At 48.7% G+C, this 27,533-nt stretch overlaps 1 protein-coding gene across 1 annotated transcript in view; it reads right to left on the bottom strand.

Annotated features, from left to right (window-relative positions):
- Positions 1-27,533, bottom strand: part of ABAT (4-aminobutyrate aminotransferase) — a 57,342-nt gene that overhangs the window by 8,798 nt on the left and 21,011 nt on the right. Inside the window, exons 2-11 of the mRNA XM_084818917.1 lie at positions 21,686-21,824; positions 16,506-16,603; positions 15,066-15,095; positions 13,237-13,354; positions 8,460-8,509; positions 5,539-5,619; positions 4,372-4,464; positions 3,566-3,628; positions 2,847-2,910; positions 105-253 (exon numbers count right to left, since the gene is read on the bottom strand). Coding sequence (XP_084675043.1) covers positions 105-253; positions 2,847-2,910; positions 3,566-3,628; positions 4,372-4,464; positions 5,539-5,619; positions 8,460-8,509; positions 13,237-13,354; positions 15,066-15,095; positions 16,506-16,603; positions 21,686-21,755 — 816 coding nt within the window. The 5' untranslated portion in view covers positions 21,756-21,824. The remainder of the gene's footprint in view (positions 1-104; positions 254-2,846; positions 2,911-3,565; positions 3,629-4,371; positions 4,465-5,538; positions 5,620-8,459; positions 8,510-13,236; positions 13,355-15,065; positions 15,096-16,505; positions 16,604-21,685; positions 21,825-27,533) is intronic.

Raw genomic sequence — 27,533 nt, 5'->3', positions numbered from 1 at the left:
CTGTCCTCCAACACCTCACCACCACCTGTTTCCTCCAGCGGCCCTCACTCTGCCCAATGGTAGGGCCGGCCCTGCAACCAAGAACGTTGCTAGCAAGTTCTCACCTCCTCTAAACAGCGGGCTTCTTCCTGTCCATTTTCTTTAACAAACTCTTCCAGAGGGTACTTTAGTCTTGGAAATGGTGCGATGGGCCAGTCAAAGGAAGGGATGTCCAGTTTGTGAATGGCTTTAGAATGTGTGGCAGATAAGCAACCTAAAGGAACGGGGGGGGGGGGCACACAAAATGTAGAGAAGCACTTGAAATGTGTCAGAGAAATCCACCACAAATTCAAACGAGATCGGATTTCTATGAATCCAGCCTGCAGATTCCAGAGCGGACCAGCTTTTTCCAAGTCACGAGAATTCCACGGACTTGGGGACTGTTTTTTTAAACTGGGCGGGGGGGGGGGGGAATTTGCATAAATTTGCCCTTGCGCACTTGCACAAGTATAATGAAATTCCTAAAATAAGTGATTCCATTAATGAATCACATTCCTAAAATAAGTGATTCCATTAATGAGCGGACGATGGATTGAAAGATGCCTGACAGTCCGCGGAACACAGACAAAATGGATTTAACAAAACCCACACGCCTCCACTCGGAAATGGTACCGTCCCTTATGCCATCTCACTCTGCTGCAGAAGCAGACAAGGGGCTGATTCAGCAGTATGATGAGACCAGATGGATACATGCAGCAAAATGAGGCGGATAGAACAGATTGTACCAGTTCAGACTGCAGGTGAGGGGGGCATGTTTGTGAATGCTCTATTCTTATGCAGAAAGACGAGAAGAGAAGAGAAGAGAAGAAGCAACAGCTCCCTGCAAGAAGAAAACTAGAACAAGAGGGGGATGGATATGTTCAACCTCTCTCCCTGCTATGCAAGATTTCGACTTGCAGGGATTTCTTTTAATGTTGAAGAGCATTCAAAAATAGCTGCCTGTAGCAGTACGGTCCATTCTACTACCACAGGACTCTCCCATCTGCATATTGTTGATCCAGCCTCCCCCACCACCAGGGCTCATTTGAGGAGGCCCCTGGCAAAATGCCCTCTGATTGGTGCTTTCCTACATTGGTGCTCCTCTTTCCCATCAGCAGCAGCACTACCATCCTCGCTGGCTGACTACAACCCACCTATCACTTTAATTACCCACAATGCCCCTGAGGTAGTGCTGCTCCAGAGCTTGTGGGTAATCAAGGGGGCGCCCTCCCTCCACCAGGGGGAAGCTTTTTAATTTCTCACTATGTCCCAGAGCAACGCAAAGTCACGTTGGGGGGCATCGGGGGAATTTAAAATGGTGGGCAGCTCACAGATCCAGCCGCCTGGCACAGGGAGCCCACAGCAGTCCTGGGCCCTGCTGAGATGCTGGGGTGAGGCAGCGGACGCCAGCCCTGCTTACCCCCACCACCCCACGTAAATATGCTAAGGCGGGAGGGGGGACTTCTTTCAGCCCAAGGGCCAAATCCCATTTCAGAAACATCCTTGGGGGCTGCATTCCAGTGGGGAGTTGAAGGGGAAAAGGGGTGGAGGTGCAAATACAAAAACAAAACAGCATATTGTAGCTGAAAGCTCTTAGAGCCAGTAACTAAGCTTTGGAGGGGCTTTTCAACTAGTGCTGTGCCGAAAATTTCTCCCATATTTTTTTCGACCATTCCCATTCCATTTTATAGAAGAGAAATTGCTTCCGAAAAGAAATGCAAAGGAGGAGAAATGTCGGAGAAATTCTCAAGGGTTGGGGTTGGGTTCACCTTACTCAGGAGGTGGCCAAGGAGTGAGCGCAAGTGTCCTGTTTTTCATTGCACAATCATCCCTCTGGCTGCCCCTAGCCTCCTCAGCTTCCTACACTTCAATTAAAGCCCAATTTAAGGCACCATGAGGTAATTCCTCCCATGGGGCTTTTGAAGATCAGGACGTGCGGGCAGCCTGGGAGACTGGCTGTGATGAGGTCAGCTGAACACCACCAAAAGAAATTATAGACTGTCTTGAGAATGAGGCAGAACAACGGAAGCCCCTTTTGTGGGGGAAGAAAATTTCTGGAAATCGGAGGACAGATTTTGGCAGCACACGAACTCCATCTCATCCTTGGAGCTGGACATCACACTGCCCCCACGTGCATTGCAGTGGATGCAAACTGGGGGCCTGCCTGCCAGGACAGTTGATGCTGTTGCAGCACAACCCCCCCAAAAAAAAACCCTTCCCCAAAAAGAAAGAAGCTGTGCTACAAGCCCTGCCAGTGGGGAGAAACGGTTGAGAATTTCTCCTCCCGCTGGAGAAATTTGGTGAAATTGTCTCCCCAATTTCTTTGCCCACAAGTAAGGTGGATAATTTCAAGAGGCCATTTGTGCACAGCTCTAATTTCAACTTTTTTGAATGGGGAAGAAATCACGCAAAAGCCGCCAAATGAGTGGTGAGTTCAGGGAAAGGGACAGGGCCATCTAGGGAGCTTTGGAGGGTCAGGAAGGGCAGATCTGGCCCCTGGGTTGGAGATTCCTACCCCTGTGCTTACACCTTAATCCATCCAAATCATTCCATTGCATTCATTTTCTCATTTTCCTGTAATTCTGTTCCTGTTTCAAGAGGAGTCTGTGGAATGGTCCCTATCCGTGTCAATCAGAACTTGGATTAGCCCACCCCCTAGTGATCAGTCGAGGGCATATCCACATTAGGACTACTGGAGAGAAAAATTAGGGAGAAGAATACAGACAGCACAAGGCTCAAAGCGAGTGCTTCTCACCCTGCCCTCGTCCATCCGCCCCCCTTGTCCATTCCCCACCTCAGCAGAGATGAAAATGTTAGCTTTGCCTTACCCATGGTTCTCCCATGAAATGCACCCATAAAGGAAAGCATGCTGTATTCAGGACAACCTGGTGGCTGAAAGCAAAACAGGAGATTACTACGGCAGCATTGTTTCCCATAGAAGGACCCTGGCCAGGATGATGGAAATAAAAACAAGGACTGGATAAAAACAAGGAGACCTTCATTTATTTCATGGTATTGGAAGGACAGATACTGAAGCTGAAGCTCCAATATTTTGGCCACCTAATGCGAAGAGAAAACTCCCTGGAAAAGACCCTGATGCTGGGAAAGACGGAAGGCAAAAGGAGAAGGGGAGGGCAGAGGACGAGATGGCTAGATAGCATCACCGATGCAATGAATACGGACTTGAGCACACTCCGGGAGAGAGCGGAGGACAGGAAGGCCTGGCGTGCTATGGTCCACGGGGTCACGAAGAGTCGGACACGACTTAACGATTGAACAACAATTTTATTTTCAGCATTTATACCCCATCTCTCTAACAAAAACTCAAGGTGGCTTACGATAAAAATAAAAGCAGTGCAGAATCATAATGACAACAGAAATATCCGCAAAACCACAAAACCGTCTTCCCCCACGTATACCAAATACCGACATCTTCTGAGGAGGCCTTGGTGGACATTCCATGACCAACAGCATGTTGTCAAGGAGCGGGCCTTCTCGGTAGCAGCACCCACCCTCTAGAACGCTTGCCCAAGCACCGATTTCTTACCTGGTTGATCATGCATGTTTCCAGCTCTTCCTTGGTAACGTTGCTGCGCCCTCGTTCCTTGTTCTGAAAAATGAAGGTTTTGTATCAGCTGTCACAGACAAACACCACTACCCCTTCGCCATCAGGTTAAGAATTTCCATTTTTAAGCCAAGAACTAAAGGGAAGGCAAACGGAGAGTTCCAAAAGAATCATATTGTGCACGCTCTCTCTCTCTCTTGCGCCCTGTTCAGTAATTAATACAATTCAGTAATAAGGGAATGACAGCTCGTGTGAGAGGTTGCGACGAAGGCCGGATCAAGGCATCCAGGGTGATGACCAGTAGGAAATCAAGGTATCAAGGATACATGACTACCTGGTACTGAAGGAACAGGCCGGGGTGGTGGTGGAGTCTCGTGTGATTGGTCCTCAGTGTTCTTCTTAATTTCCCCTAGCAGGTTTGAGGTGGCTGGTCGTTTCACCTTAATCTTTTTAGGTTTCCCCACATCCAGGGACCTCCTGGGTGTTTTCAGAGGCTGTGGATCCAGCGGGTGGCTAGTTGGCCACTCTGTGAACAGAATGCTAGACTAGATGGACCCTTGGTCAGATCCAGCAGGGCTGTTCTTATGTCCTTATGTACCCACCATGACTACCTCCTTGGATGCCAGGAAAAGGGCTAGGGACCGTGCATGTGCAAGGAATATATTCTTCTCCCATTGAATTGTGACTCGCCTCCCCATTTTCCCCCCTCCTCCAAGCGTCAGAAGCACACGTGTGCATTTCTAGCAGAGCACATGCACGGTAGGGATGTCCATAGGGGTTTTACTCACCCGGTACCACATGAAGATAGTTTTAAAGGCATTTTCGTTAGAGCAAGATCCACAAGACATGGTTATAACCTGAGATAGACCCTTAGGAGCCACCTGTCAATGGGAGAGATAAAGAGACGTAACAGAAGTTTCGATGCAAAGGACAAGAGATCATGTCCCAGGTATAAGATGCCAATTTCTTTTCTTCACACCCTCCCCTCCCCAGCAACATATTACTATCCGGTGAGGAATTTACTCCACTTCTGGAATTGCCCTGAACAGATGCCAAACTTCAGATCAAACCTGAATATTCGGTTTAACTCACTTTTGTCCCGTTTCTGTACATGGCTTGTGCCACAGAGTGGCAGATCCCTGGAAGTCCTATGGCCGTTTTTTTTTCAGTACTGTACTGCTTCCTGATGCCAAATGTGTTAACATCTTTCATCAGAGTTGCAGCCTCCCAGGAATGCCAGAACGGACTGGCTTTTTGGTGTTTCGTTTTATTCTTAGCATTAAAAGATGGACATTTCAGGGGCAGCAGCAAGCTGGTATCGTCTCAGCCTTCTCTGACTTCCAGTATCAGGCACCAGGCACGATTCCCGAAGCACTGCCGAGGCATAACCTGAGCCGATTGAGTGGACCCTTCCCCAACCTGCCGCCCTCCAGATGTGTCGGGACTACAAGCCCCATTGTTCCCAGCTGGGGATGATGGGAGTTGTAGTCCCAACACTTCTGGAGGGCAGCAGGCTGGGAAAGGCTGATTTAGTGATTAAGGATGCACCTGAACGACAGTCTTTGTGGGGGGCAGGCAAACGTGTCGCAATTAATTCCCTCCATTCGAGGCTGTCTCCCGGTCCTTATCTCTGGCAGCAGCAGCGAATGCGAAACCATGCAGAGCGGTCTGCACATTTGGAGCTGCGTGATGAAATTGACAAGTCATCCACTCCAAGGCAGTTAGGAACATAGGAAGCTGCCTTATACCAACTCAGACCGTTGGTCCATCTAGCCCAGTATTGTCGACACTGACTGGCAGCAGATCCCCAGGACTTCAGGCAGGAGTTTTTCCAGCCCTACTTGGAGATGCTGGGGATCGAACCTGGGATGTTCTGCGTGCAAAGCAGGGGCTCTATCATGGAGCTATGGCCCCTCCCTTCCTCTGCTCCCCCATACTCCAAATGCAAAACATACCGAAAGTAATGATTCCTTTAGCTTTTCAGCAAAGTTTTCCGGAGGCAATATTCCCAGGGCAGGTCTGTTGACAAAGGTGCTCTGAAAAAAAACGAAAACGTTCTGAGTGCGCATCTAGCACCACCATCGGGGGAAAGCCAAGACTGAGTTGTCTTGTTGTCCAAGGGCAAAACTGGGTGCAACGGTGGCGTTCTATTTGTGTAAACAAGGAACTGCCCTGATCTTGTAGGAAGAAGGCTGGGTGAGTCAGGTTTGTTCCCAACACTTCCCTCTCTGAAGCGTCCCTCTCCCCAAGCACATTTCATCCAGCCAAGATCATGCCTGACATCGGAGCTCAGCTGGGGAGAAAAGCACTGGGGGAGAAAAGCTGCAGGCAAAGGGAGGATTCTCTCCTCTTCACCCCTTTGCTCTAAAAACCAGACCCCGCCCCCAGTCAGGGTTCCCCTTATGACCTGGAGCCCCTGAGCAACTCCTTATGGATCTCTTTCCTCCTTAAAAGTCCCACCTTCCTTCTTTTAAACTTCCCCTTTCCAGTAACGTGGGGTTTAGGCTGTAGACATGAAGTGATTGACACTCCAGACACAGGGTTTAACCACAATATTTTGCCAGTTAACTTAAAACAAGCAAATCACAACTCAAGGTATTTACACAATAGAGCAGAGTGATACAAAAGGCCTTAAAAGAAATTAAAAGTTGCAAAAACGCAAGTTCCTTTACTCTATCTATCTTTAGGCTCCTCTAGGCAGCTCCTTCCTACTCACTCTTCAGACTCTGCTGTCATTGCTCTGGTCTTTCTGACTCTCTCTTTTTATATTCTCCTCCCTCAAAAACCAAAAGTACTGTTTCAAATCTGAAGAAATGAAACTTAACTGGGGAAATGAAACAGAAACTTCTCTGGAGAAATGAAACTACTCTTCTCAGGGTCACCCCCTCCCAACAAAAAACTCCAGGCCTCTAAGCCTGACCTTTTTTCCCTTTGCCTTTGTAGGCCTCAAACCTTCACACCCCCAATCCCTCCTTTCTGTGCAATTTGGGGCAGTTCCCTGTTTAAACCTGCTGCCGTCTTCTGCAATTTGGCCCTCTTACAGCAGTGTCAGCCTTTTCAAACCCAGAGCCCAACTTCAATACCAAGCTGCTAGAGGAGACTTGCTCTTAATTTTCTTACCATCTGTGTATATTTTCTTCTCTCTCTCCTGCTCACTCCCCCATCCCGCATTGTTCTTTAAAAACTTAATAAAAGGAAGGGCTCTTTCACACACACACACAGACACAGACACACACACACACACACACACACACACACAGGATTTACGACATGCCTGGGAACCTTTGGATGAATGGCTCACTCATAAGAGGAAGCAGACCACAGAACCGAAGGTTCCTGGCTCTAGTCGCAGAAACTCCAGCCAGGTGGGCATTTCCTGCAGCAAAGAAAAACTGTGGGACTACAGTTATGGGAAAAGAGAGGCAGAAACTCAAAGGTGGGTCTAAGACAGGGCTGGGGAGCCTGCTGCCAGATACTGCCAGGGATGTTTCTGAGCACAGGGAGTGGGAAAGTAGTTCAGATTCTCAAGAAGAACTGCCAGACATGGGGGAGGTATTTTCCCAGGCTAGTCCAGACATGACTAGGCAGGCTCCTCAGGTTTCAAAGGTCCGGCTGGCAGAGGAGGAGGGTCCCTCTTCACCCCCTGCCGTGAGAGATAGCAAACAGGGAGAGGTGTTTGGGGAGGCTGAATTAATAGATGCCAGGCGCAGACGCAGAGCAAAGAGAGAGATGGCCGGGGCGGAACTTAGACGGTCTACCCAATTAGCCTTGCATGAACAGCAGTGCTTAGAAGCCTCATGAGAGAGATAGAGACCTCCCCCATCCCCTTAAGTTAGGCTAGTGAGACCACCTTCCTTTTCAAATGGCAGGCAACTTTCGTAACTACCTTTTGGACCCCCTGAAGGCATTTCCTTGTAGACTGTGAGTCACTGAGAATTTACATCTGTATGACCTTTGAATTAATGGATTAAAAGCTGTAGACTGAAGCCTCTTGTCTGTGTCTGTTTCAGCGTTTGAAGTTAAGTGGGGGCAAAGGGAATCCTGACAGCTACAACCTGAGTGCAATGCATTAAGGTACACGATTCGAGACCCTAGGTCAGGGGTGTAGATTGGGATTGACTGGTGGATTTCTGGATGATTTGCATTAGATGAGCAATGGTTTCTGACTCCCACTTGTTTAACAATAGCAACAACTAAAAAAAAAGATTTTCTGCTTTGAATTATGTTGCTGAAAAAAGAATGGGTGCTTCCAGACCGAGGCTTTTATGGTGCCATCACTCCATCTCATTCATAGAATTTTATGAGGGGTCTAGACGTCATTATCTTCAACGCTCCTGTGTTTTCCCACCATTTCTTCTGTCTTTTCTCTTGCTGCTGATAATCCGTTAAGAAAGAAAAAGATGGAATAGCTGCACAGGGCCTTTTCACTGGCAGCGTGAGGAGCCCTCCATCTGGAAGCACCAGAAGGGGACTTTTATGTGAAAGGACTGCTGAGCTTGGTTCTGGTGGACTGAACATGTGCTCAGAAACACCCTGCTCCTTCATTCTTGGTGTATGTCCACCTGGCCTGAGCCAGAATTTTACACATGGCTCTGGTGGGGGTTCTCAGGGTGTCTAGTAAAACAGAAAGGAGATCTCCGCAGCCCTGAAATCTGACCACCTCTACCTTAGGTTCTCTAATTCCTAGAGAGATGGGAAACTTCCAGAAGCAAACATAGCTGTGCGTTTTCAAAAACCAGAGACAAAGAAGGGCACCACTGTGCCAAGGGATTTACAAACAGGCAACATTTCATGAAGCGATCAACAAATGAAAAAATCTCGACATGGATAGGACTTGCTTCAGCGACTTGGCAACTTGTGAAAAAAAGCCACATACCAGATTCTGGGGCTGCTGCAGGAGTTTTATTAGAGATGGATGGCTGTAACCTAGAACAAAAGAGAGAGTAAATTTCCATCTGCTTTCAAGGAACCTGGGGCCTGCTTCCACCAGAGATTTACTCCGAGCCAGCTGCATGTAGAGGTTGTTGACACCGTGGCCATCCCGCAGCCGTCCCGGAGCGTATCAGAGAAAAACTGGATTTCCTGAGACTGCTTAAAGTGAGGAAATTCTTTTCCTCAAGTTGGGTTCTCCACGGTATAGTCGTTGTGTGCCCCAACCCCTGCATTGACCTTGGGTATGCTAGTCCTAGGACAGGAAGGCCTGGAGTGCTATGGTCCATGGGGTCACGAAGAGTCGGACACGACTGAACGACTGAACAACAACAACAACATGCTAGTCCTGCCCAGGGGTGTGCCTTTCACAGAATCATAAAATAGTAGGGTTGGAAGGGGCCTCTAAGACCATCGAGTCCAACCCCCTGCTCAATGCAGGAATCCAGGTCAAGGCATCCCTGACAGATGGCTGTCCAGCCTCATCTTGAAGGCCTCCAGTGTGGGAGAGCCCACCACCTCCCTAGGTAGCCCACTACCTCCCTTCACCAGGACCCCGGTCAAGGGGTGTTTCCTGTGTGGTTCCTGTCCCTGCACAAACCCATTAGTGTTTACTCAGAAGTAAGTCCCATTGTGGTCAATGAGGCTCGCCCTCTGAATGCCCACATCAGAACTTACAGAGATCCCCCTCAACTGACATGGCACATTTTAAAGCCCAATTCCCTAAGTGCTGTAAAGCACAATCTCGAGGCTCCGATTCTCCACTGTTTGCTTTATTGCCTTAGGAAGCAACTACTTCATAGTTTTGTTATAGAGTTCCTGCGCAGTATCAGTTTGGTTAGAAAAGGAGCTGGTTTCCCATCCCTGTGTTTTCCACCCTCTCTTTCCCAGCACAAGCATATGTCTGTCTACTCAGAAGTAACACCCACTGTATTCAGTGAGGCTCAGGGGGTCGTTGGGAGGCTTGTCTTACAAATGTGCACAAGGGGAAGTAACTACTTTGCACTTTCCTTATGGAGCCGGGGTGGGGGGAGCCTCTCTTATTGGTTGAGCAGCCCCTGCCACTCAGATGACGTTCACTCCAATCCTTCCCCCCAACCCGGAAGTAAGTTATGTGAAGCCACCTAGAATGGTGTGATGCACACCCCTGTGGAGCCCTGCCCGGACCAAAAGCGGCTCCTACAAAAATGTGGGTGCAGCCCTCCTCCTTCTCTTTCCATTGTCATGGAAACAGGGCCCTGGTTTGGGAAATTTACAACTAGGTGTACGAGAATTTTGTCTCTGTTCACAAATCACGCAAACGTGCTGCATTTGTAATCCCGAACATGAGAAGGAGCCCTTTAAAAAAAAGAAACGTTAGCAAATTCCCGAATTTGCGATTGCGTTGGAAAAATGAGTATCTTTAAAAAAACGTGCAATTTGAAAATTCACATTTTTGCACTTTAATCAGTGGGCGGGGGGAGTGCACACTTTTGAAAAATACGCACAGCAATGTGCACTTTTCTTGTTCGAAAATGCATGCTTTCCCTATTTGAACTAGCCGAAAAACGGGCCAAAAATGAAAATGGGAGCAAGGTGAAATGAGCTTCAAAGTGATTTCTGGAGAATTTAGGCAAGCTCAGAAATTGCTGATTCACCCCTCCCTTCTTACAACCAACAACACGTTTATGGTGCATCTAAGAGCGCTCTACCAATTTTGTTCTTTTAGACCAGGGATGGGGAGCCTCTGGCCAGCAGGGGTTAGCCCTGAGCAAAGGGCTGGATGCGCCCGATTTCGTCTGATCTCGTAAGCTAAGCAGGGTCGGCCCTGGTTAGTACTTGGATGGGAGACCGCGTGGGAATCAGGCTTCCTGCATTGAGTAGGGGGTTGGACTCGATGGTCTTGTAGGCCCCTTCGCACCCTATGAGTCTATGTCTATGTCATCTGGCCTGCAGAGGGGGCAATCTGCCCTCCCACCCCAACTGCACTCCTGCAGCTGTCCTTTGTGGCTGCAGACCAGAGGCATGGAGGGAGCCTCTCACCCTTCGACTTGCCAGTACCCAACGTCAGAGAGCAGTGTGGAGCTTAGCTTACCCCCTCCATGCTTCACTTTAAAGCACCCTCTACAAAAACTAGTTCCAGAATGAATAACCTAGCCTGGAATAACAGCAGGGAACAAATGGACTGCAATAGTAACCTGAACAGTCTCCTGGTGGTGTGGGGATGGGGGGTGGGGAAGGGTGGGTATCCTTACAGTAATGACATTACCGTACTGAATGTGGCCAGTTTGTCACATTCTGTTGATGACACAGTCACCCTGAGCAGCTGGAATGTTTTGAACATTCCCTGAATTACACTTCAGCAAACAACCCATTTACACAGTTTGCAACCTCAGGGTAACAACCCCAATATAACCACCTCTGGTGTTTCTGTTGTGTCAAGAGCTAAATAGAGGCTTGTAGGCTTAGCTGGCATTCATCCTTACAGAACTCAGACACAACAAACTGAACACAGAAGCTAGCAAACATGGCACATGCTGTGGTCATCAATCTGCATTCCTCCCCTTTGGGGGTTGGATGCTTGCCTGTTTCCACTTGCCTGTTGCCGCTTCTTCAGCAGTTCGCCTCCGTCAGTCTGCTTATGTAAAGGCTAACCTACTTTCTCCAGTGTTTAAAGAGTTGCTCTGCTGCTTCTTGCCCAGGGATCTAGACCACCGCTTTAGACTTGCCTTCCACAACCTGATGCACTCCAGTGGCATTGGACTACAACTTCCATCATCCCCACCCAGCACAGTCCAATGTACCCGGAGGGCATTCAGCTGGGGAAGGCAAGGCTTGGAACCAAGGAGCTAGTCAGCTCCGGGTAGGCTCCCCTACACATACGCACCATTTCTCCTCACCCACAGGGCAAAGCTGATCCTTTCCTTTGGCTCTGTGTAAGGCTTTCCCACAGACCTCCTGTTTTATTTATTATTATTATTATTATTATTATTATTATTATTATTATTATTATTATTTCTTTCAGGTATCTTTAGTCCGCTCTTCAGTCGAAAAGGCTCCTAAGAGCAGCTTTCGTAAGATCAGTAAGAAACAAGACAATCCCCACCCCCAGGCTTACAAAGACATGACACAAAAGGAAAAAGGCGTGGGGAGGGAAGAGGAAAAAAGCAAACACATGCACCAATTCTTAAAGTTAAATAGTAGTTGCAATATACAGGCCAGCCGGGAACTGCTCAGGAAGAGCAGGAGCCTGATAACAGTGGCGTCTGAGCAGGGTGGATAGGATGGCCCTGCTGCTGCCTGCTGGAATGGTCCTCGCCTGGAAGCAGTTTTACTTCTCTCCTTTCTCTCCTCCCTGTTCCCTCCCCAGGCCTTAGCTTCCCCTAGCAATTCTTCCCCAGGTCCCTATGTCTTAACCTATTGCTCTTTTTTTCTGCCACCCTCCTTCTGGGCCACCTACCTCCTCATGGGGGCCCCTCCCCACTCCCTGCCCAGTTTCCCATCTGTCCCATCACCTGTACTCAAAGCACCGTTTCTACCAAAGGAACACAGCCCTTCCTGTCTCCATGTGCTGTGATTTCTTTCCCTAGCCAGCCTCGCATTTCCCTGCCCTTGCAGGCTTTTCTATCACTTTCTATTCCTGATGCACTCACCCTGAGCAGCTAGAATGCTTATGAGTGTTCCGTGGCATTGCAACAGTTCAGCCAATAGCTCCTTTGTTCCCTGTGCAACTTCAGCAGCAGCAACCCCAATATAATCACCTGTGCATCGTGATTATTTCCACTTATTTCAGCTGTTTCACTGGTTAATTCTGCTACTACCATTCCAGATCTATTAAGCACCAACAGTTTTCTGGGTGCTGTACCAAAGAGGAATGGTAGACTCATACTGTTGGACCGAAGCAGAGTCCATTTCATCCAGCATTCTGCTTCCAGGTAGACGCCTCCAAGAAGCCCACAAGTATAGTGTGAAAGGGACAGCCTTCTGCTGTCGTCTGTCCCCATCATCCTGTATTCAGAAATAGCCTGCATCTGATCATGGAGGCTCTATCTTGCTACATGACTAGGGGTGGATTAATCTGTCAATTTCGGTTTTTCTCAGTTTCTCCTTTTTCCAATCTTAAATTTGGTTCATTTTGAACTTTCAGGGTTTTTTTTTTTGTTTGCATGAAAATGTGTACATGTTTTAATGTTCAGTTCTTCTAACATATGCATTTTTGTATGTAATTCTGCCTAACATAGACATTTTTAAAACAATTTTCCCTAATATAATGCATATAACACATCTTTTCCTCTTCCTTCCCCATGCCTTTTTCCTTTTGTGTCATGTCTTTTAGTTTGTAAGCCTGAGGGCAGGGACCGTCTTGTTTATATAATGCATATCATGCATTATAGACCATTATTTTCACGAATATACGCATTTTTTGTCTGCACTTTCCCCTAATATGCCCATGCTTGTATGCATTTTTGGGCTGCAAAACTCCATTGCAAAATTCAGAGAAGTGCAGATTTCTTAGCATACCCGAGTTCCAGTTTGTACATTGGTTCCAAAGTGCAAAATTAGACGAGGTTGTGCAAAAATGCAAAGCAAACGAATTTCTCCCTCATCCCTAATCATGACTAATAGACTTCTCCACCTCACCTTACGCCCCCCCGCCCCGCCAACTTGTCTAATTGATTTTTTAAAGCCATCCAAGACAGTGACCCATCTCTTGGAAGGGAACTCTCCACCAGAGTAAGAATTACCTATAGGGATGGAGGAAATCTGGGAGTAAAGGTCCAACATTCGGTTCCCATCGACATCGACAAGGTAGTTCCCTCGGCTTTCCTCGTAGTTGCAGAAAAAGTGCACAGCTTCCGCATTCTGGAAGAGACAGAGGAAACGGGTCATGTTGCCTACATCCAACAGCAGCCCTGCTCAGGCCGCTTCTAGTTTTAAAAGAACCCAAGAAGGCTGCAGCAATGATGGTGGCCCTGGTTTTCTTTTCCCTCCCATCCCTGAGCCACCACTCTCCTCCTCTCCTTCCTCCCAGGCAGTGTCTTGAACTTGAGGGTTAAACTACACGTGTTCTACATTTGAAGAAAAAGCAGCTGCGATGCCCCAATATGGATTTGGAGGCTCTGCCAGTTTCCTGATGAAAATCTCCCCCCACCCTGCTGTTTATTCCAAAGATTATTCCAGTCAGCACCTGATGGGGCAAAATAGCCAGGGTGACAGGAGGGGTTCAAGCAGGAAACCGGGGAAGAGTCCTAATCCAGATTGGGAGTGTTCCAATCAGGTTCTCGTGATGTCTTTTCCTTCAAAATGAAAGTGGCCAGTTTAACAACAACATCAAGCATAGGTTGGCCTTGGAGCAAGGATGGGCAACCTTTTTTCTGTCGAGGACCACATTTCCTTGTGGACAATCTGTTGGGGGCCACATGTGGGTGGTGAGTAAGGCAGAACCCTGTAGTGGGCAGAACCAGAGGTATTTATTTATTTCATTTCATTTCTATACCGCCCAATAGCCGAAGCTCTCGAAGAGGTAGAAATGGGTGGGTTGCTCCTTTTCTCTTTCTGACACCCCTTTTTCTTCCTCTCCCTCTTCCTTCCCATGCAGTGGGTTGCCAGGAAAGGGACACATTGCTTTTGCCAGAGATCTGAATTGATCGCATGCAGAGGGCTTTTAAAATTAGGCTCAGGACCGCATGAAATCAGGCCGAGGGCCATATGGAATTAAGCCACAGGCCATGGGTTGCCCACTGCTGCTTTAAGAGGAAGATCTTCCACCGAGGGGCTGCCGTAGGGAGGCTACGACACGCACAGAAACAAACTGGTTTGCTGCCTGCTGTTCTTACACATCATGGGACTTGGTGGGGAATGGTTTGGGGGTAAAGACGGTCAAAGGTTTTTGTTTCCAAAATTAAAACAGGAGAAATGGTATGTTACTCCAGAAAAGCAGCGCTATTTTAACTGCAATGTGAATCCTAGTTGTTGGAGGTGTGGAGCCAACAGAGGCAGCTGCCTGCATATGTGGTGAGGCTGCCCACTGGTGCAAAGATTTGGGGTCTTAGCCTTTGCCAGTGAGGTCACACAACAAGATATGACATTATCTGCAAAACTGAGACTACTATCTCTTTATATCAACTCTAACACACACATACAACATAAAGCGCTCCTGACTTTTTTCTGGATAGCAGTCAGGTTAGTCATAGCTGCAAACTATGGAAATCAGCAAATTAACTTTCTCTTCTCATATGGAAACAGAAAATTTGGGAGCTTGCAGTAAGGAAGAAACTGACTCAGCCTCTTCAGGTACAAAGAGGCCAAGTAGAAACTGTCATTTTTAATGGAATATGGTATCCATTTATTGAATTTGCTAATACTGAGAATACACAACAAGGCACACAGAACTCTATGGCATGATCTATTAGGATGGTGAGCAATGAAGTTATCAGATAATCTTGCTTGCACCAGAGATTCTGAGTAATCAGAAAGACCGTAAAGAAATTGGCTTCCATGTGGTGTAATTAAATTTGTTATTGTTCATTGTTACTTGGAAAAATTCAATTAAAAAACAAACAGGAGAAGTTACCTGAATTCTGTTCAACTGTTTCATTAATTCCTGAAAGGATAGGAAAGAAAGGAATATCATGACTCTAGTGAATATTCTATGAACTTGAGCACGCTCCGGGCAAGAGCAGAGGACAGGAAGGCCTGGCGTGCTATGGTCCGTGGGGTCACGAAGGGTCGGACACGACTGAACAACAACAAGGTGAATATTCTGCCATTAGTAGGTTGATATTAATAATATGACTGTCCAGTTGGATGGGAAAGGGGGGGCAGAGAGGTGAGGGACCGTCACTCAATGGTACAGCGGTTGCTTTGCATGCAAAAAGGTCTCGGGTTCAAATCTCCAGGTAGGGCTGGGGAGCATGCATGTGAAATCCTGGAGAGCAGCAGCCATTGCTGGTAGTTAGTACAGCGCTGGACAGACCGATGTTCCGAGCTGGTACGAGGCAGCTTTAGGACCTGCTTTACATGCAGAAGGTCCCGGGTTCAGTCTCCCCAAGTCCCTAGTGAAGAGGACCTCAGGCAACCTGGCTGGAAGATACGTGAGACCTTGGTGATGCACTGCCAAGCCAGGCCGGGCTGGATGGGGCTGGATGGACCAGTGATCTGACTCAATGTAAGGCAGGTCCGATGAAAAGGGCGTAAAGTAGCTCACGGTGGAAAGGGAAAGCCGGAGCCCTGCGCAGAGTGAGCGCCCACTGGAGGCCTTCGAGACGAGGCTGGACGGCCACCGGTCAGGGATGCTCCGACCTGGATTCCTGCACTGCGCAGGGGGCTGGACTCGATGGCCTTGTGGGCCCCTTCCAACCCTACTGTTCTATGATTCTATGACCTGGGGAGGCGGTGGGCTCTCCCACACTGGAGGCATTCAAGATGAAGCTGGACAGCCACCTGTCAGGGATGCTCCGACTTGGATTCCTGCACTGAGTAGGGGGTTGGACTCGATGGCCAAAATGGCCCCTTCCAACCCTACTGTTCTATGATTCAATGAGAGAGAGAGAGAGAGAGAGAGAGAGAGATGCACTTGAGTTCATTGGGAGCCATTAGTGGTCACCTCAATTAATTAATCATAGAACAGTCATAGAACAGTAGGGTTGGAAGGGGCCTATAAGACCATCAAGTTCAACCCCCAATTCCACTTACCCTATGGAATTCGCTACCACAAGACGTTATGATGACCACCCATTTGGATGGCTTTAAAAGGGGGTTAGACAAATTCCTGGAGGAGAAGGCTATCCGTGGCTACTGGTCCTGATGGCTAAGTGCTGCCTCCAGTACCTGAAGCAGTGAGCCTATGTACACCAGTTGCTGGGGAAGATTGGGGGGAGGGTGTTGTTGCACTTGTGTACTATTTGTGGGCTTCCCACAGGCAGCTGGTTGACCCCTGTGTGAACAGAATGCTGGATTAGATGAACCCTTGTTCTGATCCAGCATGGCTTTTCTTATGTTCTTGGGTTCTTACTCTAGATTTTGGGCCGGGGACTTCTGTCTTCATGAGAGGTCCATCGTAGTCAAATTCCACATCGATTTTAGCTGCAGCTTGACTGATTCCCTTGTGCCCTGCAAGGAATACAAAGTTAACCAATTAAAGGCGCAGTCCTATGCACGTTTAGACAGAAAGAAGTCCTACAACTCCCAGCATTCCCCGGCCAGCAGAGCTGAACTTCTCTGAAATTGAATTTGGCCCATGGGCTGAAAGAGATCCCCCTTCCCTGCTTTCAAAGCTGCTGCTATTCTTACACTGCATTCCCAGGCTGACTGGGGAATGCTGGGAGTTGAAGGACTTTTTTTCTGTTTAAAATTGCATTGGATTGCACCCTAAAGCCATTTTAATAGACGGAGGCTGCAATCTTAAACATCCCTGCTAGGGAGTAAGTCCCGCTGGGCACAGTGGGACATGTGCCTAGGCATGCACCGTGCCTGCCCACCTTCTTTCTTTCTTTCTTTCTTTCTTTCTTTCTTTCTTTCTCATTTATATCCCACCTTTCTGCCATCGTGGAACTAAAGGTGGCCACATGTGGTTCCCAGGTGGTCTCCCCTCCCAGCACTAACCAGACCCAGGTCTGCTTAGCTTCAGCAAGGTGGCTGCCTCCTGTGCCTTCAGACTATGGCCTGAATGGAATGACCCAGACTATTGAATGACCCATTCAATTTAAATAATTCGGGCCATGAGCAAACCCTCAATACACATGGCTGTCCTGAGACACTGATGGAGGCCTGATGTAATTTGCAATTTAATCGACACTGTGCAGACCACCCTTCTCCATTCCCAGTTCTACTGACACACTCCGTGTGCCCCCATGAGCTGGTATCTTGAGTGGAGAATGAGGTGGCCCAAAGAGTAAGTGGGGCAGGGGGCTATGGAACAAATCCACCGATTTGACTTAAACCGAGTTAGACAAGCCACAGAGCGGTCATCGTTGGCCCCTGAAGCCAACCAATTCAAGGGCATCTTACAAAGCCATTCGACTGTCATAGCTAATGGTGACATCATGTTTGATTTACAGTTTCCAGGAAGCCTGCCTGGGCGCCAGGCAGAGATGAACTTATTTTCCCAGGTGTTCGGACATTAGTTTTGGCCCAACTGCCGTGGGCTGCTTTTGCGGCATTCATTCTAGGCTATGAGGTTGGGGGAAATTTTGTGTACTGAACACTTTTCATATGGTATTGCTTTTAGATTGTGTTTTTATGGTATTCATTTTGACTTTTATTGTGGTGATAATGGTTTATACCAATTTTGATTTTTGTCTGTTAGATTGATTATGGTTTTCTGTGTGTGTGTGTGTGTGTGTGTGTGTGTGTGTGAGAGAGAGAGAGAGAGAGAGAGAAAGTCACTTTGAGACTGCTTTTTGTGGTGGGAAGCGATGCACACATTTAATTAATAATACGAAGATGATTAAGGGTGCAATCGTATCCGGATGGCCGTAAGCCTACCTCTTAGCATAGCCTACCTTGCAGGGTTGTTGAAATGGGGATAAAATGGGATAACCCAACAACAAATTAACAATTATAATTTCAAATATTTATTCATTTATTTACAATATTTATATACCACTCCACATCAAAAGATTTTGGAGTAGTGAACAACAAAGATAAAAGAATAAAACACCCTATTAAATCTATTTTTTTTTTTTTTAAATAAACAAATTCTGAACTTAATAAACCACGGCTGGTCACTCAAGGAAGGCCTCTTGAAATATATAGATTTTATGGGCATACAGTACAATAGAGATGTTCCTCTTCTAGGTCCTTAAACAGGGCCAACCCACCCACACCAAAATGATCAGCAGATGGAAAAAACATGGATTTTTCCAAGAAGTTAAGTTGGGCACATGCCCTTGGCTACTATTGCTAAAGGGAACTGAAAGCCATAAGAACAACAGACCAAGCCATTAGGAACGGTCTAGAAAGTAAACAGCTCTTGCATAATGTTCTGGAAACTGAGCCTTATTTATTAGGTGCTTAAAGGGTAACGTCAGAAGCTCCAGAGGATAAATGAGATGAAGGAGGCGGTGGTTTGCACTCAGTGATCTCTTTCCCCAACTCCAAGGAATTCAAAAGCCTCTTTCAAGGCCCCAAGGACAAAGGGAAGATTTCAGATCCCACAAGAGATGGCTTTGCTCACGGAAGGTCATTTTGTATATTGAGACTGGGAGTTTCACAAGCCACACACATTTCCTGAGCTCATGGAGAAAAGGCTGCAGGAGCTCATGTAAGGAGACGCCTGTGGCGTGCGCAAAATAAAAAAGGCCAGTAGGAAGCCATCATCCGGACTTGCAAAGGAAGCCACAGATTAAAAGCTGTCGTGGCACAGTGGCTGAGCCACAACTTGGGAAGGCCTGGCTGGGTTCCGATTTCGTTTTGGTCCAGAACACATTGGGCGGCCTGAGGCCAGCGGCTGTCAGACTCAGCCCGGCTCCCACCTGCAAGAGGGAGGCAATCCCGCCAACCTATCTTGCAGGGCTGCATGAAAGATTTCCAAGACAACGTATGCAAAGCGCTTTGGCCAATTCTCCAACCTGTTGCCCACCAGGTATCTTGGACTACAACTCCCAACAACCCCCAGCTAGACTTGTAGTCAAACGCAGCTGGAGGGGAAGGCTTCTCTCAAGTGCTACTGTGGCACTAATATTAGTATTCAAATCTGCCTGGATGGAAAGCCAATATGGGGAATCAACAGGCATGAACAGAAAGAGCTGGGCATCATGGAGGCTGGTGGCTCCGATGTCAGTGGGGCGGTGAATCCGCTCTGGGCTTCAGTCAGAACCAGGCAGAACTCTAAAGGAACTCTCCGAGACGCTAGCAATGGAAGCTGGAAGTTCTGATGTCAGCAGGATGGTGAATCTGCTCCAGGTTTCAGTCAGAACCATCAGAACTCTAAAGGAGCTATCCAAGGTACTTTCATGCCTTGGATAGCTCCTTTAGAGTTCTGACTGGTTCTGGCTGAAGCACAAAGCGGATTCACCGCCCTGCTGACATCAGACCCACCAGCCTCCACTGGCTGTGCACGGTGGGCCGGTTCGCACATGCGTTAACCTTCGCGATGCCTGCGACCTCAACAGGGACCTGCACATGCGAATAGGCTTCCACGAATATGGCATCAAACCTTCATTTTGCCTCGAACCCAGTGCTCTCCGGTCAAGTCAATTCACACAAGCCAGTACCCACATTCAGGCTACATCACGTCTCGCACTGGCTTTTCCACATCAAGCCGGGGCTCGACCAGATGGCCAGCCTACAAGCCCCCCTCCACCTCTATGATTTTAAGTCAGGGAGGGGCAATCCCTGGGGGTAGGGGAGGGGGGGCACACTGCCTTCCAGAACCAGTGGGGGCCGCAACCCAGCCCTGCTGCCAGAACTATTGCTGCCGCTTTTCTTACAAATAAGCAGCTATTTCCCAAGCAAACAAGGAATCGTTGGCGAGCGGAATGGCGCTCAACACAGCCCCCGCTTTGCAAGGATAATGTCTACAAAGGTGGCAGCGGCGGAAGCAGGGGGGGCAAAATAACAGCCAGGGGAGGCACTTTGGGCCTGTGCTGCCCATCCATTTTAATTCAACAACAGCAGTCTGGATCCGGATTAACATCTTCATTGGCTGTGCAGCGTAGTAGGGCTTGATATATTACAAACTCTACTCACTAGAATACAGGGTAACAGACCTGGATACACGGAACGTGGACCAGGCAGTGGTAAAGTGGTTAGAAATTTGGATATCAATATTTTCTTTTTCTTTTACAAAACTTGGATACTTTTTTTTAAAAAAAAAACAAGCGCCGAAGAATTGATGCGTTAGAACTGTGGTGCTGGAGAAGACTCTTACGAGTCCCCTGGACTGCAAGGAGGTCCAATCAGTCCATCCTAAAGGAAATCAACCCTGAGTGCTCATTGGAAGGACAGATACTGAAGCTGAAGCTCAAATATTTTGGCCACCTAATGCAAAGAGAAAACTCCCTGGAAAAGACCCTGATGCTGGGGAAAGACTGAAGGCAAAAGGAGAAGGGGACGGCAGAGGATGAGATGGCTGGATAGCACCACCGATGCAATGAATATGGACTTGAGCACACTCCGGGAGACAGCGGCGTACAGGAAGGCCTGGCGTGCTATGGTCCGTGGGGTCACGAAGAGTTGGACACGACTTAACGACTGAACAACAATTTGTATGAGGGAATCATGCCAAAACGTACGCTAAAGTGAGCGATGTGCAGGCGTGTGCAAACCACCTCATGGTGTGCGCAGGAGAGGAGAAAAACATCAGCACGCATGGTGTTTTCTCATCCCAGATTTGCAGCAAAAGACACTTGCTGGGTTCTCCTTTGGGGAGATTTCCATGTATGTGCATTCCCCACCCGCCCTGCGTTGGATAGAACCAGCTACAGCTATTTCCCTGGCCTGGAAACCTACAGAAGGAGAAAGGGTGCAGAGTCCCAAGCTACAGGAGGAGAAATGACTTGAGGACCGGAAGATATGACACTTATGAAAAGCTGGCACAGGCGGAGTACTGCCGTGCCAAGCATTTTCCATCGCTCGGATAGCTTGGCCCTCTGTTTACGCAACACTGATAATAAGCTGGCAGATCGCTGCAGAAACAGAACCATATTTCCTACCCTGCTGCAATATTGATCTGATGCGTTCCAAAGAGTTGCAACACAGCAGGCTGACGGAGTAATTCATTTAAAAAGGGGGAATCGATATTTAAAGCAGACGGCTTTTCGAGTGGCGTTTGGATGAGAAAGGATTTCAACAGTCCCCTGTACGACCCTGTTAAATGGGAGCTGTATCTTTTGAAGTGTTTAGAGTGCTTTGCCCACAGCCAGCAGTTTTCAAAACCTTTTAAGCTTCAGGATCGGCTGTAGAAACGAACCCCTGGACAGGTGCCACGGAAGCCACTTATGGTACAGAAGATTCCAGCAAACATTCCAGGGTGCCATATGCCTTGTTCTCCCTGGCACAGCCAGATCTATTTGAACTCCTTGTGAATTAAGAATTAATTGTGAATTAATTCCATGTGAATTAAGAGTGCCTCTTACGAACTCCAGTAAGCTTTTCAGGAACACGCCCCACCCCTGGATCCCTGGGAAGCAGTATATAACCTCCCACCCCACAAATATCTATATTCTGTTTCATGTGTTTTCTACCACTTACCAGAGGCAAATATCCTTGAATTCTGTTGCAGCGAACAGGTTAAATGTCGGCTGAGCAGTATCAGTGCCATTTTACCTTTTCTTCAGTCAAGGAAAACAATCAAAAGCTCTCTTTTTCTCCACTGCCTCCAGCTGATGACCTGGGAGAGATGGGAGAGACAGAAAAGTCATTCTTACACAGCCACAGATCATGGACTGCAGAATAGGCTTCTAATGTAGAATCTGGGTCCTTTCATTAAAACAAAAAGAAAAACGTTTCTAGATCTCATGATCTGGCTTACAAATTAAGTACGCAAGCAAACACGGGCGTTTGTGTTCAAAGTAATTCTGAGAATAGTAGAATAAAACAGGGCCCGCTATAAAAGGGGAAACAGCATGCATTAAATTAGGATCAAAATGGAGAAGTAAAAAGTAAAATCTTAGGCCTGCTGCTTACATGAGCTGAGCCATGCAGATTGTGGAATGTTTTGCCCAGTGGAGGCTGATGACTCTGATGTCAGAGGGGCAGTGAATCAGCTCTGGTTTTCAGTCACCGTGGATAGCTCCTTTAGAGTTCTGACTGAAACCCGGAACAATTTCGTTGCCCCATTGACATCGGAGCCCCCAGCCTCCACTGGTTTTGCCTTTTCAGACCCCAATACTGGTTATGTAACCAAATACAGTTTTTACTGGTTGGACCAGTAGCTCTGTCAGGTTTGATGGGGCCCTGTCCAGGGTGCCCTTGGGGACCCCCCAGCCCCATGCACCACCCGGGCTGCTCTGCAGTGGCTGCCCCACTCTCTGCTCTCTGGTGCTCTCCTCTTGTTGCCCCACTTTCTTCCCCAGCATCCTGGTCGCTCTGCTCTCTTCCCCAATACCAGGTTACCGGTCCCTTTAAAATCATTTTAGGTGCAACCTATGCACGTTTAGACAGGAAAAAGCCCTACAACTTCCAGCATTCCTGGGAGTCGCACGGCCGGGGAATGCAGGGAGTTGTAGGGTTTTTTCTCTGTCTAAATGTGCATAGGATTGCACCCTTAGTTGGCCATTTTAATGACTAAACGTTTAAAAAGAAGCCACCATTCAAAAGTCCAATGAGGTTGAGCGGTGGGAGATTCAAGACAGATAAAAAGAAAACCTTCTTCACAAGTGCACGGTCCGGCAGTCTTTCCCCACACCCGCCCCTACCCCAACCACCACCAGAGGAGGGAACAGCAGGATGATGCAAGAGTAGTAGTTCCCCTCTACTCAGCACTGGTCAGGCCTCATCTGGAGTACTGTGTCCAGTTCTGGGCACCGCACTTTCAGAAGGATGCAGACAAGCTGGAGGGGGTTCAGAGGAGGCCAATGAAGATAATCTGTGGACTGGAAACAAAGCCCTGTGAGGAGAGACTGAAAGAACTGGGCATGTTTAGCCTTGAGAAGAGGAGACTGAGGGGAGATAGGATCGCGTTGTTCAAGTACATGAAAGGTTGTCACAGAGAGGAAGGCCAGGATCTCTTCTCGATCATCCCAGAGTGCAAGACACGGAATAATGGGCTCAAGTTCCAGGAAGCCAGATTCCGGCTGAACATCAGGGAGAACTCACTGACTGTTAGAGCAATAAGACAATGGAACCAATGACCTAGGGAGGTGGTGGGCTGTCCCACCCTGGAGGCATTCAAGGACAGCCACCGGTCAGGGATGCTTTGACCTGGACTCCTGCATTGAGCAGGGGGTTGGACTTGATGGTCTTGTAGGCCCCCTCCAACCCTTCTATTCTATGATTCTGTGAGACAGCAGTGGCAGGACACCGGTGCACCCAGCAGGCTGTAAGGAGGGAAATGAGAGGGAGAACACGGCCGTTCCACCAAGACCGCCTGAAAGACGGGCTTACGGGAAAGAAAGGCTTACATTTCTCATCCCCCCACTCTTCCGTCCCCATCCCTTTGTCCTTTTGTGCCATCCTTTTTAGCTTGTGAGCCTGTGGGCAGGGCCTGTCGCAGTCCACTGATTGCCTGAAAGTCACTCCGGGAGACTTTTTGCCTGATAAAAAATACTTTAAATAAATAAAAATAAATTACACCTACCCTCTAACGTTGAACTGGTGAACAGAGAAACCATTTGGTGTACTTATAAACACCCTTATTCTCACACTGTTATCGCCATGGCTGAAAGTTCTTTTATGCCAGGTTTCTGCTGCATTCATGCGCCTCTGAGCATTGTTGGGGCCGGGTGCTGTTGAGACCATCTGTCCAGAGCGGCAGTGGCAGCAAGAACACCTGGTGGGCTGATAAGAGGGCTCTGACGAACAGCTGTCCCCCAGTAACCTGCCTTTGCTGCCACCAACTTTCTGGGGAGCTGAGCCAGGAGTCCCATGACACCATTGTCCGATATCGTCGCTAGCACCTGGCATTCTGGATCTGTGACTGAGCACATAATAACACCTGCCCATAAATCTGATTTTATTACTGCACGGGGAACCACTTTGACGACCGTTATGGCTGAAAATCACTATGCAAATGGTGCAAAAATAAATACATGAATAGATAAAGTAAAGACCTTGTCCTGACCCATTTGAAAGCCAAGCAGGTAGGTTAAAAGGCGTTCAAAATGAACCAGTGGAGGCTGGTGGCTCCAATGTCAGTGGGGCAGTGAATCTGCTCCGGGTTTCAGTCAGAACCCATCCGAACTCTAAAGGAGCTCCTTTAGAGTTCCGACTGAAACCCAGAACAGGTTCACCGCCCCACTGACATCGGAGCCACCAGTCTCCACTGCACCACGCCAGCCTTCTCGTACCTGATGGCCTCCGGGACTACAACTCCCATCATTCCAAGCCAGCATGGTGTATATGATCTCTTAGTACTGTTTATGCAGGTATGCATGTGCTAGAGACCAGGCGCAACCTCTCCAGCACGTAGAGAACGGAGCAGAGAAACTGACAAAATGGCGGACTCGAGCAATTCACACCCCTAACAACATCCCCAAAGACGAGGCCCCCCGCAAACAGCAAAGCAAGGACAAAAGGCTGGCCCTTGCTTTGGGGGTTGCTACCAGGAAAACTGGAATCTCCTAAAGATAGCTGGAACATCAGCAGGCCAAGAGAGTGAACTACAAACACAGAGACAATCAACTTCTTGATCCCCAGGGGTGGGGAATGTCTGGGCCTCTGGATGTTGGCTGCCTGCACAGCCGATAGTGAGCGATGATGGGAGTTGCAGTCCAACCATATCCAGAGGCCCACATGTTCCCCGTCCCAGAGGTAGGCATGGCAACCACAGCGTACCCTGCTCATGAGGGTTGGTGGCTTGGCGCCATCAACGGTCGAGGCAGTTTGGCTGGTCGCCCCAAGCAGGCAGGCTGAGGGTAGTGAAGGAGGGCCCCCAGGCAGGGGACCGGGTTCGGGTCAACGGCCGGCAGCAGCCAGGCCTCTCCTGGAGTCAAAAACCCACTTCTGCTCCTTATACATGTGCAGGGGGCTCCACAAAGCGAAATGGCAGCGAGCCTCTGTCACCTGCCCTGCCTTAAGGGCTCCCAGCCCCCCGGCCTTACCCCATGATGTCCTGACAGGGAGCACAGACGTCCGCAGCAGGAAAGCCAGTGTGGTGTAGCAGCTAGAGCGTTGGACTGGGAGCCGGGAGACCCGGGTTCTAGTCCCCACTCGGCCATGGAAGCTCACTGGGTGACTTTGGGCCACTCGCAGACTCTCAGCCCAACCCACCTCACAGGGCTGTTGTTGTGAAGATAAAATGGAGAGGAGGAGGATTATGTACGCCGCCTTGGGTTTCTTAAAGAGGAAAAATGGCAGGATATAAATGTAATAAATAAATAATAAATAATAAATAAAGCCTGGGTATGCAGGATCCCATACAAACCGGAACCTCGTGCGGTTTCCAGTCTGTGTGGAAAGTCTATGCGGGGAGGCTTCTCTGATGCAGATGTCCCTGCTCAATGCTAGGATGTCGGCGGGTGGGGGCGGACATCGAACCAGCGGGAGGTACCACGTGGGGGCAAGGCCAGCACGCAAGGGTCGGCATGGCCGGGCTCCTGCTGTGGGCCCCCACCCCAGCAGGGCCCCCTGACAAGGGCCCCCTGGAGCTGCTCCTCCCCTTCACCATTGCACCCTGCGTGCTCTCCTTCCTCTCGCTCCGGCCCCGACAACGGCGCTGGTGAGGAGGAGGAGGAGCAGGAGATGCCGCAGCCTCCTTGCTCCCCGGCTCTCGGCCGGCCAAGCGAGCAAGCGGGAGCCATGCTGAGAAAGAGCAGGAGGGGCAAAAGCAGCCACTGATAATGGCGGTGAGAAGGAAGACTCACGGAGGGAGGGCCCATGGACGGGGTCCTGCCCAAAGGCCCCTCCAAAGCCTGGAGCTGGCCAGAGCCAGCCCTAAATGCACTGTGGCCCTCTGCTGCTTCGAGGCATGGAGGAGACGCATCATGGTCAGCTTCTGGAGCCACCCAGGCCGGAGGATTTACAGGCCCATGGGCCCTTGACGTCCCCTGACAAGCCACTGAGGTGTCGAACCACAATACCTCCTTCTGGCCAGACTGCCGGCCCCGCTCCTGGTTTTACTTTAACAGCACAATGGCCTGTGCAATGTCGGGATGTTGGAGAAATCCGCAATGGAATCAGATGAGTTCGGATTTCTATGAATCTGACCTGTGGATCCTCCAGTGGACCGTCTTATCCCGAGTCGCACAGATTCGGCGGACTTGCAGGCCAGTTTTTTTACTTGCCAGAATTCTGTGCAAATTTAGTCGCAGAAAAATACGTCAAATAAAAAAACCCCATTGGCCGAAAATGCACATTTCCCCCATAGGTTAAAGCACGAAAATGAGCACGGGGTGTGTGTCTTGTGCATTTGGGGGGGACTTGCGCATTTTCGCATGTGTGCATTCGCACACGTTTGGAAAATTGGACAAAATCTGATATCACCGATGAGCGGATGACAGAACGAAAGGCACCTGACGATCCGCGAAATGCAGACGCAATGGATTGTACAAAATCCATACATCCCTAGTGCAACGTAGTGGATAGTGCAGCAGGGGAGACCTGGGTTTAAATCCTTACTTAGCCATGATGCTCTCGCTAAATAACCTTAGTCCAGTCACCATCTCTCAGCCTGATCTACCTTGCAGCTGTTGTGAGACAAAAACGAGGAAGAGGGGATCCTGTGTACCCCCGAGCTCCTTGGAAGTAGGATGCAATAAAAATGCAAACAAACAGCCATTTAGAAACGGTGTCCAGTGCAATGCACTGCCTGGCCTCTCCACAGCCACTCCCTGCCACCATCTGCCTCCGTCGCCATCTTCCCAATGACACAGCTGGTTCCTCTGCAAGGATACGATGAGGATACAGTGATAACGAGAGAATTGGTGAAGGCAGATGGGCATAAGGACTTTCTTAAGACAATGATCTCAGGGCTAAACCATTCAAGGAAACAAGCAGATCCTCAATTTCTTTTCTACCTCCAAGTAAACGTGGGGGCCCCTGACCCAGTTCAGGACCACCATGCACAGGTAGGGGAGGTTTAAAGCTTTCGTCCCACCCGGCCGCTCCCCCCTACCTAAATTTGCCAATGCATGGGGTGAAAAAAGAAAACATCTCAGAAACTGACTGAATGACTGGCTAAAAGGATCACAGAATCATAGAATAGTAGGGTTGGAAGGGGCCTAAAAGACCATCGAGTCCAACCCCCACTGATTTCAGCAACTCGCCACATGCACCTCACACTGGGATTCCACCATGAAGCTTCTTGTTGTTTCAAATTTATTTTGATTGGCTTTATAAAACTATATCCAACCTCATTTAGAATGCATGTCATCACAGTATCCATACACTGATATTATACCACCTTATTAATACTTGAGCATGACTCCCTGACTCAGATATG

This window comes from Heloderma suspectum, chromosome 12, assembly GCF_057233095.1.
Source record: "Heloderma suspectum isolate Gila_16-S chromosome 12, 16-S_ref, whole genome shotgun sequence".
NCBI lineage: Eukaryota > Metazoa > Chordata > Lepidosauria > Squamata > Helodermatidae > Heloderma > Heloderma suspectum.
This window is presented reverse-complemented; position numbering and strand designations above follow the sequence as displayed.